Below are 14,160 nucleotides of genomic sequence, written 5' to 3' on the forward strand. Positions count from 1 at the left end.
TTCCATTGAGTTTTCTTACCTCCTCTCACAATAGGCATGGCAATCAAACTCCAGAAATTCCATTACCAATACCAAGTACTCAGTAACCATTGTGAAACCCTCTTTTCCAAATTCAGAGGGCGCTCTGGTTTTTATTTGGCTCCCTTTGTTCTGATTATCAAGAGTTAGAGAAAGTTGAAAAAAAAAATACTCCTATCATTGAGAGAGAAGAAATAAGGTTGGGTTTGACGATGGAAAAGAGTCAAATTGCCACCCCATGTAGAGTCATCAACTGCTTGGACTGATTTTAGTATACTAAACCCTTCCCATGTCTGCATAAAAAAAAAGAGAATACATAAAAAGAAAAAAAGTCAGAGAAATGATAATTCATTGAAGAAAAGTAGTCCTTTAAAAGATGAGTCAAGGAAGCACAACTTTTATTACTCAAAAATTTACCCTTGCTTTCCTCTGGGAAAAGCAAGTTGCTAATCTTATACCTGAACTCAAATTATAGAGACACTACCATGAGTTCCAAAAATATATAGGTGTTCCTGTAGAGTAGAACTGCCTCAGTGTACACTATCAGAACTCCCAGGACTAGTAATAATTTAGATGCCATTAAACCTGGCCCACATCTTCTCAAAGATCTGATGGAAAAGGATTTAATCTTCTAGCTCGATAATCTTTACCACAGATGCATCCCCCACTTTCTGGCAGATGACAACACGATCATGCGACTTTATTACGCCAGAGGTCTTGCCATGGTCAAGAGCAACCTTCAGAACGGACTCGCTCGTGGCACTAGTAGACTCGGCCTGAAAGAAATGGAACAATTGTGAAGATATCTTAATTGCTATACAAGTATAACACAAATAGATTTTTCAAACTTGAGTACTTATAACATAGATTTTCAGCTCATTTCCTTTACTTTTCCATTTGATAAAAAGAATTCCATTGTTGGGAAAAAAAAAAGAAAATGGTCCCAAAGAGAGTAAAAAATGGAGGACCCAAAATTACAGGTAAAAAGGCAACAGACGATTTTGAAAATTTATAGAACAGCTTTTCTTTAAAAATTACAAGCATCGCTTTGTGAGATGTGTACTCAGTGTTAAAAGAAAGTGGCTTTGCAGAAAATTCTCCTTTCCTTTTTTTCTACTTTTTTTGGCGAATAAATAAGGCGCATAACTCTATATTACCCATAAAGAGATTATTACAGATAACATCAGAGAGATTGAACTAGAGTATCTTGCAAAATCTTGGACATACAAAAAAGAATAACTTACAGCGTGTCGAGGATCTGCAAGCATAGGAAATAGGCCTCTGACTATAAGTGATTGCCTTGCCTGCCGATTTTACCATAAAAAGGAGCACATAACTATCATTAATTCTCATGTTAACTGGATACAAGGTGTAACAGAACAAATGAGGGAAAAGGGGCAGGCTCATCTTTCCAAAATAAAAACAGGACCAAAAAATTAAGGTATCATGAGCCCAATGACTAAATGCTATATACAATTTTACACGTGTGAGAAGCATCATAGGCATTTTAATATGAGAAACACCATAGGCACATTAATATGATTTTATTTATTCTTGTTCTCATTATGCCTAGAGGGTACATATCTTGGGTGTATTAGGAAGAAGATTAACCTCCTTTTCCTTTTCGCTGGATAAATAAAAGAAGCAAAAAGGGCACACACAGATAAGAAAAACCATGGCTAAAGCAGAAAGTTTGGGTGTTAATGGCCCAACCCAATTACCACAGGGTAATCGGGCCACACAAAAAATGGAACTACTGTATTCCTTAAAACATGTTAATTGCTGGTGTCGCTCGGGGGTAGTAGAATCATGTTAGGGCTGCAAATGAACTGAACCGGCTGGCGAACATGTTTGGTTCGGCTCGTTAAAAGCTCGGCTCGGGCTCGTTCGTTTACTAAACGAGCCGAACCCGAGCCCAAAAATTAGGTCGCCAAATAAACGAGCCGAACTTGAGCTTTGTATAGTTCGGCTTGGAAAAGCTCGCGAACTTTTTAGGCTCGGTTCATAAACGAGCCGAGCCGAGCTTTAAAGCTTGGATTATGGTTGCTTTTTATATATAAAATAAAAGAATCTGGGTTGTTTATCACAAATGAAAGTTTGGCAGCGTGGTTAAGGCGCTGGATTTAGAGGGGGCTTGGGTTCAAATCCCACAGATGTATGTTTTTATCATTCTTGAGACGAGCCGAGCTTAAGCCGAGCCGAGCCGAGCTTTTTCGAAAACTAAACTAGCCGAGCCGCTCCTTCATAAAAACTAAACGAGCCGAGCCCGAACATCCCAAATCTCGGCTCGGCTCATTTGCAGCCCTTCATGTTGATTCAGGCGATGCCTTCAAATATTCCTATTTACTTTCTCTCTTTTCAGATACCCGATTAGGGTGGTAGTGCAAATATCAGTAGCCTTTATTTTATGAAAGGATAGCAGAATTTATTAAAAGCAAAGAAGATAGAAATTATGAAGGGAGTATAGAGTCTACAGACTGCGACACAAAAAGATAGACTATGTACACTTAGCCAAACATGTACGCTAATCCATTATCCCCTCTATACAGTTGTGAAATGATTTTGGTAATGGCCTCACGTCCACTAATTTGTTATTTCCTATCTGTGAGTGCCATGATTATTAAACCTAGAAGGAAATAAAACATGATGAAAGAATTCTGCAGAAAAAGAATGATAATGAAAATAAAATCAGGCTCAGAAATACAGTTTCACTATTCCCTTACTTAAAACACAACTAACGTGATGTAGGCCATTAGTTGTTGATTTGATATCTTGGGTTTGGATCCTTTCCATTACTTGCCATCTTTCTCACCTCTTTACATCAAGTTCTTTTTTTCCTCTTTCTTTTATCAAGAGGAAACTTTATTAGCAAAATATCATGTATTAGATATAAAAGATATATTCTACCAATGATATACAGTGATCAGAAGTCATGATTCTCCCTCTTCAGATTCTTTGAGGGAAACAGTTTTGCAGGAAATTACTACGAGTATTTTTTTAATGGTGGAAATTTCTAAGAGTATTATAATCATGAAAAGAAATTTATTCACTTAATGCATAATTTTGAGACCTGGTAAGACGAATTTGCTTCTTGTGGACTATAAATGACTTGTGCTGATAAAATGCAAGTTGTTTCCAATTCACATTACTTGCATACAATCACTTTTTGAGACCCTATTGTGGGGAATTCACATTACTTGCATACAATCACTTTTTGAGACCCTATTGTGGGGTTTTAATCAAGAGTTTAAGCAGTTAAATACCAAGAAAACTTGGATGCTGCAAACAATCTATAAATGAATTAATAGAGATAAAAAGGTAAGATGTTCCCTGTTAGAAACTTGCATAGAACTGCTTCTCAAGAAGTTGTAGAAAGTATACGAATCAAGAAATTATAGTTTATTCAGTTAAATCGCCATTTGAAACTGATAATACGTAAGAAATTATAGTATACATTTGCATGCTGGGGAGACACTATAAATACGTAAGAGTGATAGACATACCTCAAAAGCACCTGTAAAACTCCACCGAAGTTGATTAGTTTTGAGCCGAGGGATGACAACTGATAGTACTGGCATTGTTGGCCTATATTTCGCAATCAATCTGCATTCAAAAAATAAACTAAGACCTTATGGATGTAAAGACGAGAAATTATATCCGCAAGTTCTACAAACAAGAAAATAATGATCCACAGAAAACAGCTCACCACCAAAATTTCCAGCACAATTTATGATAGATTTTTTTTTTTTGAATGAAATCATGGATTTGTTTACATTAAAAAAGGTATCAAGATTCAAGAGTAGAGTACCTTGCAGCCCTTCCAGATGAGGTGAAGACAATAATGACGGAAGCCTTCACCTTGATTGCTGCACGTACCTGGATAAGAATCACAAATATTGTTTTCAAAAAAAAAAAGAGAGAATCACAAATACAAACTTAATAATGAAGTGAGTACACAAAGGAGAAAACATACAATAATTACATGCATCATACAAAAGGACAGCAAATCAGCCTATTTCTGTAATCAAACATATGCAAAGACAATGTGAACATCAAAAAATTACCGCAGAGGAAGCAATAGACTCCAAGTGGGTCATTGGTTCTCCAACATATTTCACAGTCTTCTTGAAATAGAGGTCTTGGTTGAAAACTTTCTCTGCCTGTAGACATAGCATTTTTAAATAAGGTCAAGTCATCCATTTTAGGTAGGCCTCAATAAGATAATGACCAAAAGAGACAAACCTAGGAGGTGGAGGTGAATGTGTATGGGCACGATGAAGTAGACAGTATTCCATAATGATAATAGCATCCCATTTTATCATAATGATATTTCAGTTTTCTTTTATTGAATGGTCATAATTATATTTCAGTTCACACGGCACTTAGAAGCCAACATCATAAAAGTAAATATAAATGTCCACATACAATAGTATAATTTATGTAATTTGACATTAATATGTCCAGACTCCAGAGCTGGAAACAAGCACGCATCAACGCATCAAATATAGCAACCACGAGGAAACCCTACAGATACTAACAATAAAAAGATAGATATGCAAAAATGATTGAAAATATAGCACACATATAGCCTAACTGATGCAACTCAGCTCCCTGAATAGACTTAGGTGGGCTGATTTCCAGTCACCACCAATTAGAACCGGTAAATTGGAAACTTTAAACAGCAGTACTACTAAAAAACTAGAAAAATAAAAGCTTGAAAAGAAAACAACTCAGAAATTTTGAGCAATTAAAAGATGGGATTTAAAAACACAAGCTTTCTTCTATTGCTTAGTCTGCTTTATATTTATAAGCAGTGCATGTTAAGAAACTCCTACTTGTTGCATATTTACCCCATTACAACTAATTCAAACTTGTGAGATGCCAAGGACCCGGACTTCAATACAAAGCCCAAAATGATTGCATTTGGTAAGTCCCCCACCCATAAAGCCTACCACCAATTTCCTGACAGAAAATCCAAGTCCCAATGAGGAGAGCACAACCTTCCGCTTCATTTGAGTCTTTTATGACAGTCCAACAAGACTCTCAACTCACATTCCTAGAAAGAGAAATCCCCACAAGATGCAAGGCTTTTTACTCATCTAGGAAGGTCTAAAGAGGACTTAGGAAAGACCCACACCACACCAAACCACTTGAGCACATCATTTCAAACACAGATCTGCATGACAGTGGATAAGTTTATTTATTTCCCATCTTAGATTTCTAAAATAATTTACCATTAGTACTTAAGTTCTGGACTGCAACCAAGAATTCAAACTCAAAACCTAGTACGAATTTTGTAAAAGCTTCCGAACTTTCTAAGATTGAGCTAAACACATTTCCACTCGGATTTGGAATTACCTATGAAGTTCAATTCTTCCCAAAATCCTGTGTTCTCCTTGAATTCTTCTCCCAAAATGTAGTTTTTCCAATTTTATAGGTTCACGGGAAGCATGATGTGGCATCCTCAAAATTCACTTTAGATCCAACCCAAAGTTAAGAGGTAAAATCACCATAATTACGAGGATGAAAAAAAGGTACGGTTCCCAAGGTTGTCATGTTCTGAAATGAGCCAATGAGCAAGCCTACCCTGTTGACATCACCATTCACCAAGATGAAAAATCGTGATGACATCATCACTGCAGTTTCCCGCCATCCCAGAATTTCATTTCCTTCTTTCTCCCAAATGAATATATCCTTATAATCCTTGGATTTATTGGGGGCTGAAAAATAGTATCACTGATATATGTGCCAATATTAGGCATCATTTGGTACAAATGGAATATCATCACATATACTTCATGTGGAAATAACTTTGGAAAAATACATCTTGTTCAATTGAAAAGATAGTTATCAAATGAGATCTCCACATCAACATTACGGAGAACTGAATTGTTAGCAGGGTCATAATAAGGAAGCAAAGGAAGACTCGAACCATCTCTTTATCCATTGCGAAGTGGTGTATAGCATTTGATCGAACATCCTTGGGTGCATTGACAAATCTTAGGTGACCCATGGTCCAGTGTGTAACCTCTTCTAGGGATGGCCAACATGGTCATTTGATCACCGAGGTAAGATCCTTTGGGAAGTGACTCCATCCAAGCTTTGAAGCGTAAAAAATGAAAGAAATGGTAGAATATTCAATGGAACATCTAAGCCCCTAGGAAACTAACATTGGATATAAAACTATCAATAAACAAATGGGCAACTCCTAGAAAATAATACTGGGGAGGAGCCACAGTTGGAGATGTATTTTAGAATTGGGAACTAATATATGGGAGGCCAAAAGATTGTGGATACGTGCAGTCCTCCAATGGACACCATCATACTCAATTTTGACGGTAGTTATAGGAATAGTTTCAAAACTCCATCGCGTCAGTGTCGACTCGCTCGAGTTGCTGCGCTGTGCAAAGTCAATCAAATTCCTTTGACTCTTTCAAGTCACGACCATAGTTAGCAAAACTCCGTTTTAAACGGCGTTTCAAAAAAACTCGTTTTATTGGTGTGCCGTTTAAAACTTTTACAACGAATAAAACTCCGTTTTTTTTAAGCAAACGTTTGAAACATGTTTAAAATGCGTTTTAAACGTTTTAAACACGTTTGTTTGGCCAACTTTCCAATTTTACCCCCACCATATTTTGTAAATGACAAAATTCTAAACTCATTTTCTTGTGTTTCTGTTTTTTTTACTACGTTTTTTTTAACCAGTACCATATTAAACTCGAAATTTTGCCGTCCCGTTTTTTTGCCGAATCGCGCTTTGCTAACTATGGTCATGACTGAATCAACCGAGTACTCGGTTGACCGAGTACATGATCGCACCGTGCCGAGTAGACTACGATTTTCTTTGGCCGCATTTTTGGCCCACATCCGCTTTTTGAAAAACTGGTTTTAAACGACGTTATCAATGGATATTCCGAACGAGATTGTCATCCCTGTCAGAAATACTTGAACAGAAAGTTTTCTCCCTCGTTTAGCCACATTATGGGTGCTAATGATGCGGTTGACACAGTTGGCAAGAGAAATGGTAGACCGGTTAAGACTCCATTTCAGTCAACTGATACCCCTTTTATAGCATTTTTTCCTTTTTTTGTTGTGTGGTCATCTGACAAGCCCCGGTCACATCGTGCAGATATTGTCCGGTTCTAGGTCGCAACCCTCCCCGGTTTTAAAACGCATCATAGCCCAGGAACTTTCTCTCCGCTTCTGATGTGGGATCTTACAATCCACCCCCCCTTAGGGCCCAACGTCATACTAGAGGAGGTACGGCTCTAATATCATTCCGTCACGCCCTGGTCACATCATGCAAATATTGTCCGGTTCTAGGTCGCAACCCTCCCCAGTATTAAAACAAGTCTACACATGGAAAAAGGGGTCCACATATATAGCCCAGGAACTTTCTCCCCGCTTTCCGATGTGGGATCTTAAAATCCACCCCCTCCCCCCTTAAGGCCCAACGTCCTCGCTGGCACACCGTACTAGAGGAGGTCCAGCTCTGATACCATTCCGTCACGCCCCGGTCACACCGTGCAAATATTGTCCAGTTCTATCTCTCAACCCTCCCCGGTTTTAAAACGAGGCTACAAATGGAAAGAGGGGTGCACATATATAGCCCAGGAACTTTCTCTCCGCTTCTGATGTGGGATCTTACAATCCACCCCCCTTAGGGCCCAGCGTCCTCGCTGGTGCACTATACTAGAGGTATGGCTCTGATACCATTCCGTCACGCCCCGGTCACATCGTGTAGATACTGTCCGGTTCTAGGTCGCAACCCTCCCCGGTTTTAAAACACGTCTACACATGGAAAGAGGGGTCTACATATAGCCCAGGAACTTTCTCTCCGCTTCCGATGTGGGATCTTACATCATCCCATCCTATTTTATTAATATTCTTGAATGCTTCTTTTCCCCATTGCACTTTCTTTTATTAATAGTCTGTTTTCATCATCAATGAAAAAATAATCATAAATAAAAATTAAAATCAGATCTTAGTTTCCGTATGGGAAAAAAATGAAACAAGGGGATATGAGAAAGCTAAAACAATTAATCTGACATCCATAAGGATGGATGGGTGAATAACTACAACTAGTGATGAAATGGTGGACACGCATTTACTAGTAATCATTCAGAAGTTAAAGGACAGTCGCGTGCTTCTACAAAGGTTATTAATAGAGGCAAAGGCACCAAAACATAAGAGAAGAAAGATGCCTACGGCATTAGACCACAGAAAATTGGGTAGCATTAATTGTGCATGTTTAGTAATATGAGTTGCCAACGATATTGATGCAATCCAAAAATTAGCAATAAATTTTGAGGATGGCTATTTTAGGAAGATTCATAGGTGGAAGTTTCATAAGTGGAAAATACGGAAAGTTTTCGTGAATAAGGAGGTGTTTTGGCGGAATGGAAACTTGCTAAGGTTACATGATTTTGAGATATGGGAAACTTACATTCTTGAAAAGCTTGCAAGATTACAAGCTTTGAGATTTAGCAAGTTTCAAGATTTGGAAGATATGATTTCCTATTCTCTTAAGTATTTTATTTCCTAAAAAGGTTATCATTTTCTAATTTAGCTATTTACTAGATTTGATAGGCTCTAGTTGCTTTTCTTAGTTTTTAGCTAAGGAAACTTTAATATTTTAGATAGATATGCCAATATCATTTTTAGCTACTTTTTAGATTTTGGAAATCTTTTAGAAATGTAATAAAAGAGATGGATGATTGGAGTTGTGGGAGTTTTTGAGATTGAATTAAATTTTGTCTTCACGGCATACGTGAGATTTCGTACGAGTTCTTCTTGTTACTTGTTCTTTCTTGGTTTTGTTTGATCGTTGTGTTTGGGCTGCGCCAGATTGGTATTAGAGCTATCTCATTACTGTGGTTGGCGGCGGATTGATCATGCCACCGAAAAGAAGAGGCGCTCATACTGTTCCGATGGCGGAGATTGATACACGAGACGAACTAGCCACGCTTCGAAGACAAGTGGAAGACTTGACGACCCGGATTCTTCACTTGGAAACTTCTGGCCAAGATGACGAAACCGAAGAGGAAGATGAAACCTGCCTGAACACTTTCCATGACAGGGTGCAAATGGAAGCTCCAGTGAACCCGCTTGAAAGAGACAACCACAGTTGGGAATCCGGACTGAACATAGTGATGCCCGAGTTCCATGGTGGATTGTTCGAAGAAGAGTTCTTGGATTGGTTACGTACATTGGAAAGAATATTTGAGTTCAAAGGGGTTCCAAACCACAAGCAAGTCCAACTTGTGGCTTTGAAGCCGAGGGGACAAGCCTCGGCATGGTGGACACAATTGGAATTGACACGATCCCATCGTGGAAAGTCCAAAATCAACACGTGGGAGAAGATGAAGAAGAAAATGATAGAAGCCTTTTTTCCTTTTATCTACGTTCAATTCATTTATCAACGACTACAGAATTCGAGAGAGAGAAAGCCATTGCTTGTCGAAGCGAACGATGAAGACCAAGGTGAACCTATCTATGATGAGGATGACGAAGATGAAATAGTGGAACTACAACCCATTTATGATGAGTACGAGGACGAGAATGAAATAATAGAACTACAAGGAGTTGTTGGGGAAGCCTCGGTCATTCGAAAAGAAATGATTTCACTTCAAGACAATTTTGTCGACTATATTATAAACAATATTTTTCATTCTACATGTACGTTGTCCAGGAAAATTTGCTCGTTTGTTGTCGAAAGTGGGAGCTGTGAGAGCATCCTATCAAAGTCTCTCGCGTTCAAGTTGCAGATTGACATAACAAACCACTCAAAGCCCTACAAGCTTGTATGGTTGAAACGAGGAAGCAAGGGTGATTCGTCGAAGGATGGTGTATCGAATTCGAGGGCGAATTCTTCTCAACAGGGGGTGACTGATGCAATCCAAAAATTAGCAATAAATTTTGAGGATGGCTATTTTAGGAAGATTCATAAGTGGAAGTTTCATAAGTGGAAAATACGGAAAGTTTTCGTGAATAAGGAGGTGTTTTGGCGGAATGGAAACTTGCTAAGGTTACATGATTTTGAGATATGGGCAACTTACATTCTTGAAAAGCTTGCAAGATTACAAGCTTTGAGATTTAGCAAGTTTCAAGATTTGGAAAATATGATTTCCTATTCTCTTAAGTATTTTGTTTCCTAAAAAGGTTATCATTTTCTAATTTAGCTATTTACTAGATTTGATAGGCTCTAGTTGCTTTTCTTAGTTTTTAGCTAAGGAAACTTTAATATTTTAGATAGATATGCCAATATCATTTTTAGCTATGTTTTAGATTTTGGAAATCTTTTAGAAATGTAATAAAAGAGATGGATGATTGGAGTTGTGGGAGTTTTTGAGATTGAATAAAATTTTATCTTCACGGCATACGTGAGATTTCGTACGAGTTCTTCTTGTTACTTGTTCTTTCTTGGTTTTGTTTGATCGTTGTGTTTGGGCTGCGCCAGATATTTAACTAATTTTCTAAATTTCCAATCTTTACTTTCTCCATCTTCACTGTTTTCAAAGATACTGTATATTTTTTTCCTATTTCCTCAATGATTTCTAGGCTGTTTTTTTATTTTTGAAAGATGATGAAACTTCTTAAAAGAAGAAGAAACGAAAATGATTACATGTGTGGCAGATATTGCCCCAGAACTAAAATAGATCTATTTACACCCTCCTTGCCAAATAATCGGCCACACAGTTGGTTTCTCTAAAGAAATGAGAAAAGAGCAATGAGTGACATACATATATCTAACATCACAACTACCCATCAAAATAGTCTCAAGGACCCAGATTTTTGGAACTGCACACAAATTATCACTTAACTAATCGACAAAAATAGAAATTCACATCAGCCCCAAACACATTTCGGATTTGTTTGCATCATACACACATATTGGCCCAGAGAAGGATTTCACCACCTCTCCTTTATCATCTCCAAATAGACCCACTGGTGACAGCCAGATGCGAGTTGCCACCGGAGCAGTCATTTGAGTTTAATTTGATTCAAGAAGGTGGAGATGGCTGTACAAGTTTTTTTTCTATTCGGTTTCCTGATTGTTTTCTAGGTTGTTATTTGACTGTAAAACATTGTTAACCCATCCAAGTCACTGAGTCAAGATGCATAATTTTCAAGCTAAAATAGTTCAGTAAAAAAAAGAGTTCCAAAACAATGTTAGAGCAAGTCAAATTGAAGACTTACCAATCATTACCAATGAAGATAAAAACATAATACAATCTTGCAATAGAGCCACAGAATTGATGAAAACACATCATTAGGCAGTACAATCCAAAGCTCTAAACTTCAAAGAGACTTCAGTTTGCACTAGTTTCATTTTGGGAGGATAACAAAACACCTAATGAAGACTTAGTGAGAGTGAGAGCCATTAATCTACATACCTCAGCACAAATTTTACCAACAATTGAGATAGTCTCAACAGGGTATAATCCTCGGAAAGTCTCTGCTCCTAAAAGAATTGAGTCAGTTCCTGCACCCATCATCCAAGGAAGATTAAGAACATTAGAATGCCAAAATGCCTGAGTGTAAGTCATGCAATAGTAACTCAAAGAGTAAGGTGGCAATGGAAAGCACAAAGAAACAAAAATAGTTGTCCAAAGACTAATAAGAAATATTTTCCAGCATCAGAAAATACCATCTAATACAGCATTGGCCACATCAGTTGCCTCCGCACGAGTTGGCCTCAGGTTGTCAGTCATACTGTCCACAACACGAGTAATTACAGCAGGCTTTCCAGCCATGTTGCACTTGTAAACAGCAGCCTTTTGAAACAGAAACACCTGCAAAAATTATTAACGGATTACCAAAAGAGACATAGATGAACTCTAATAATACATACATAACAAACTCATTTAATTACCAAGAAAAAAAATAAAAAATAGAGTAAAAAGTAAAGATAAAACCATTCAGCAAATGACAGTACAAAGAGAAGCATGTCTAACAACCATAATTTGTTATATTTTAGATTTCCAATACAAAAATTTAACTGAGTTTGTTTTTTAACCCCATAATGAGGTAGAATTATATATTAAACTTGATCTACGGTAATGTTCATCCAAGTATAATGAATTTACAAATATGCCATTGAATAAAAAAATAGCATTCCAATCATCCTTCTCATGTTCAGGAATCCTCAAATTTTTTGTAGCACCCTTTGGATGCAGGACGAAGCTATTTCATGAAAGAGTCGAGATTTTTTCTTGAAAAATTAAGCTTTTTTATAAAAACAGCGCCTAGGAGAGTAGGCAAATACAAAAGTACATATGAAAAAGCAAAAGAATAGACTGCAAAATGGGGATCTCCTGTTAAACTAATAAGCCCGTACAAAATACTTCGTAATTAACCAAGCAATCTGCCAAATGATTGCCTTCACGATGGATGTGGGAGAAAAAGCACTCCACGTCACTCAAAATATCAAAAATCTCTATGAATAATAATATGATTCCCCATGGGGAGGGACCTCCTTTTTAGCTAACGAACTGTATTGACAGAATCTTCCTCGATCCACAATTTCTTTACTGCAACCCCGATAATGCTGGCTAAAGTATCACTTTGATTACGAACTTTGCAGCTACCATCAAAGTTTAACTTAGTCTACCTGTCTAAAGGGGGAGACCAAGGTCAAAAGGCTTGATGGAACGAGCGTACCCCACACTTATTTGATTCCATTGCGAATAATCTCTTGCAAGGCTACTACTTCAAGACAATTTACCTTTGAAGCTTCCTCAGAAACTTTGACGATTATCCATTTAATTACTTTGCCAAGTGAGTTACATCTATTATTAAAAATGCAATCATTTTTGTCCTTCCAAATTATCCAAATTGCCAAGGGCATGAATTTAAATTTCCACCGAAACCAACACAAAACAAAAGAAATGTTCCTATTTATATCCCCATTGAAACGCATATCAAAACCAAAATCGTAAGTGCATTATTGATAACTATATTTATATGATTACATGTGAAATGTGGTGTATTATATGAATTACATGTGAAATATAGTGTGTATTAAATATTTATGAAGGTTTTAAAATTGGGATCAAGGAACGGAAATATCCCATCTTCGGTTTGCTGATGATACCCTCGTTTCCGGGGAAGTATATGTAGAATTTAAAATCAAACATTCAATGTTATGAAGTAGTTAATAGGCATAGGTCCAACTTTCAAACGTCTAGACTGTTTGTCATCCACAATTCTGACCAGACAGAGATCGTCACGCCCCAAACCCACTGTGTAGATATTGTCTGGTTCTGGGTCATCTACCCTCCCCGGTTTTGTTTTCCAGCAGCACTAACCGTGCCCGACCCACTCCGCGGGGTCCGCCCCTTGGAGATGCTGAAAATGCGTCTACATAGGGAGAGGAGAAATCCACATATACAACCCATTAACTTCAGTAACTTTTCCTCCCTTTCCGATGTGGGATCTTTCAATCCACCCCCCCTTAGGGCCTAGCGTCCTCGCTGGCACACCGCACTGGATGGGAGGTCCCGCTCTGATACCATTATGTCACGCCCCGACCCCACTGTGTAGATATAGTCCGGATTGAAAGATCCCACATCGGAAAGGGAGGAAAAGTTACTGGGCTATATATGTGGATTTCTCCTCTCCCTATGTAGACGCGTTTTCAGCATCTCCAAGGGTCGGGCCCCGCGAAGTGGGTCGGGCACGGTTAGTGCTGCTGGAAAACAAAACCGGCGAGGGTAGAAGACCCTGAACCGAACAATATCTACACAGTGGGGTCGGGGCGTGACAGAGATCCTGGCAGGTCTCCTTGGGTGCTCCATTGATCAGTTTTCGACCCCTTATCTTGGCCCTCTGCCGAGAGAAGGCAGACCCAAGAAGCAAGGGTGTGCTCCTTTTGTAGTGAGGGTGGAGAAAAGGCTTTCCGCTTGGACGCGGGGTATGGTATTGTTGGGAGGAAGACTCACTCTAGTTAAGGCGATTCTTGCTAATATTCTGATCTACTTCATATCAATCTTTAGATGCCCAATTAGTGTGATCCACCGTATTGAACAAATTCAGAGGGACTTCTTATGGGGCGGCAATGATGAAAAAGGAAGATCCATCTTGTCAATTGGGAGGTTTGCAAACCAATTAAGATGGAAGGCTTAGGCTTCCCTCGATTGA

The 14,160-nt window shown here is 38.3% G+C and overlaps 1 protein-coding gene across 1 annotated transcript in view; it reads right to left on the minus strand.

The window, feature by feature from the left end:
- Positions 1-350: 350 nt before the first annotated feature.
- Positions 351-14,160, minus strand: part of LOC143863281 (pyruvate kinase 1, cytosolic-like) — a 39,654-nt gene continuing 25,844 nt past the window's right edge. Inside the window, exons 10-16 of the mRNA XM_077373968.1 lie at positions 11,669-11,813; positions 11,415-11,503; positions 4,083-4,178; positions 3,827-3,894; positions 3,522-3,621; positions 1,263-1,322; positions 351-794 (exon numbers count right to left, since the gene is read on the minus strand). Coding sequence (XP_077230083.1) covers positions 642-794; positions 1,263-1,322; positions 3,522-3,621; positions 3,827-3,894; positions 4,083-4,178; positions 11,415-11,503; positions 11,669-11,813 — 711 coding nt within the window. The 3' untranslated portion in view covers positions 351-641. The remainder of the gene's footprint in view (positions 795-1,262; positions 1,323-3,521; positions 3,622-3,826; positions 3,895-4,082; positions 4,179-11,414; positions 11,504-11,668; positions 11,814-14,160) is intronic.

Source organism: Tasmannia lanceolata, unplaced genomic scaffold (assembly GCF_043159265.1).
Source record: "Tasmannia lanceolata isolate RefF3 unplaced genomic scaffold, GAP_Taslan_0.1 ptg000044l, whole genome shotgun sequence".
NCBI classification, from domain to species: domain Eukaryota; kingdom Viridiplantae; phylum Streptophyta; class Magnoliopsida; order Canellales; family Winteraceae; genus Tasmannia; species Tasmannia lanceolata.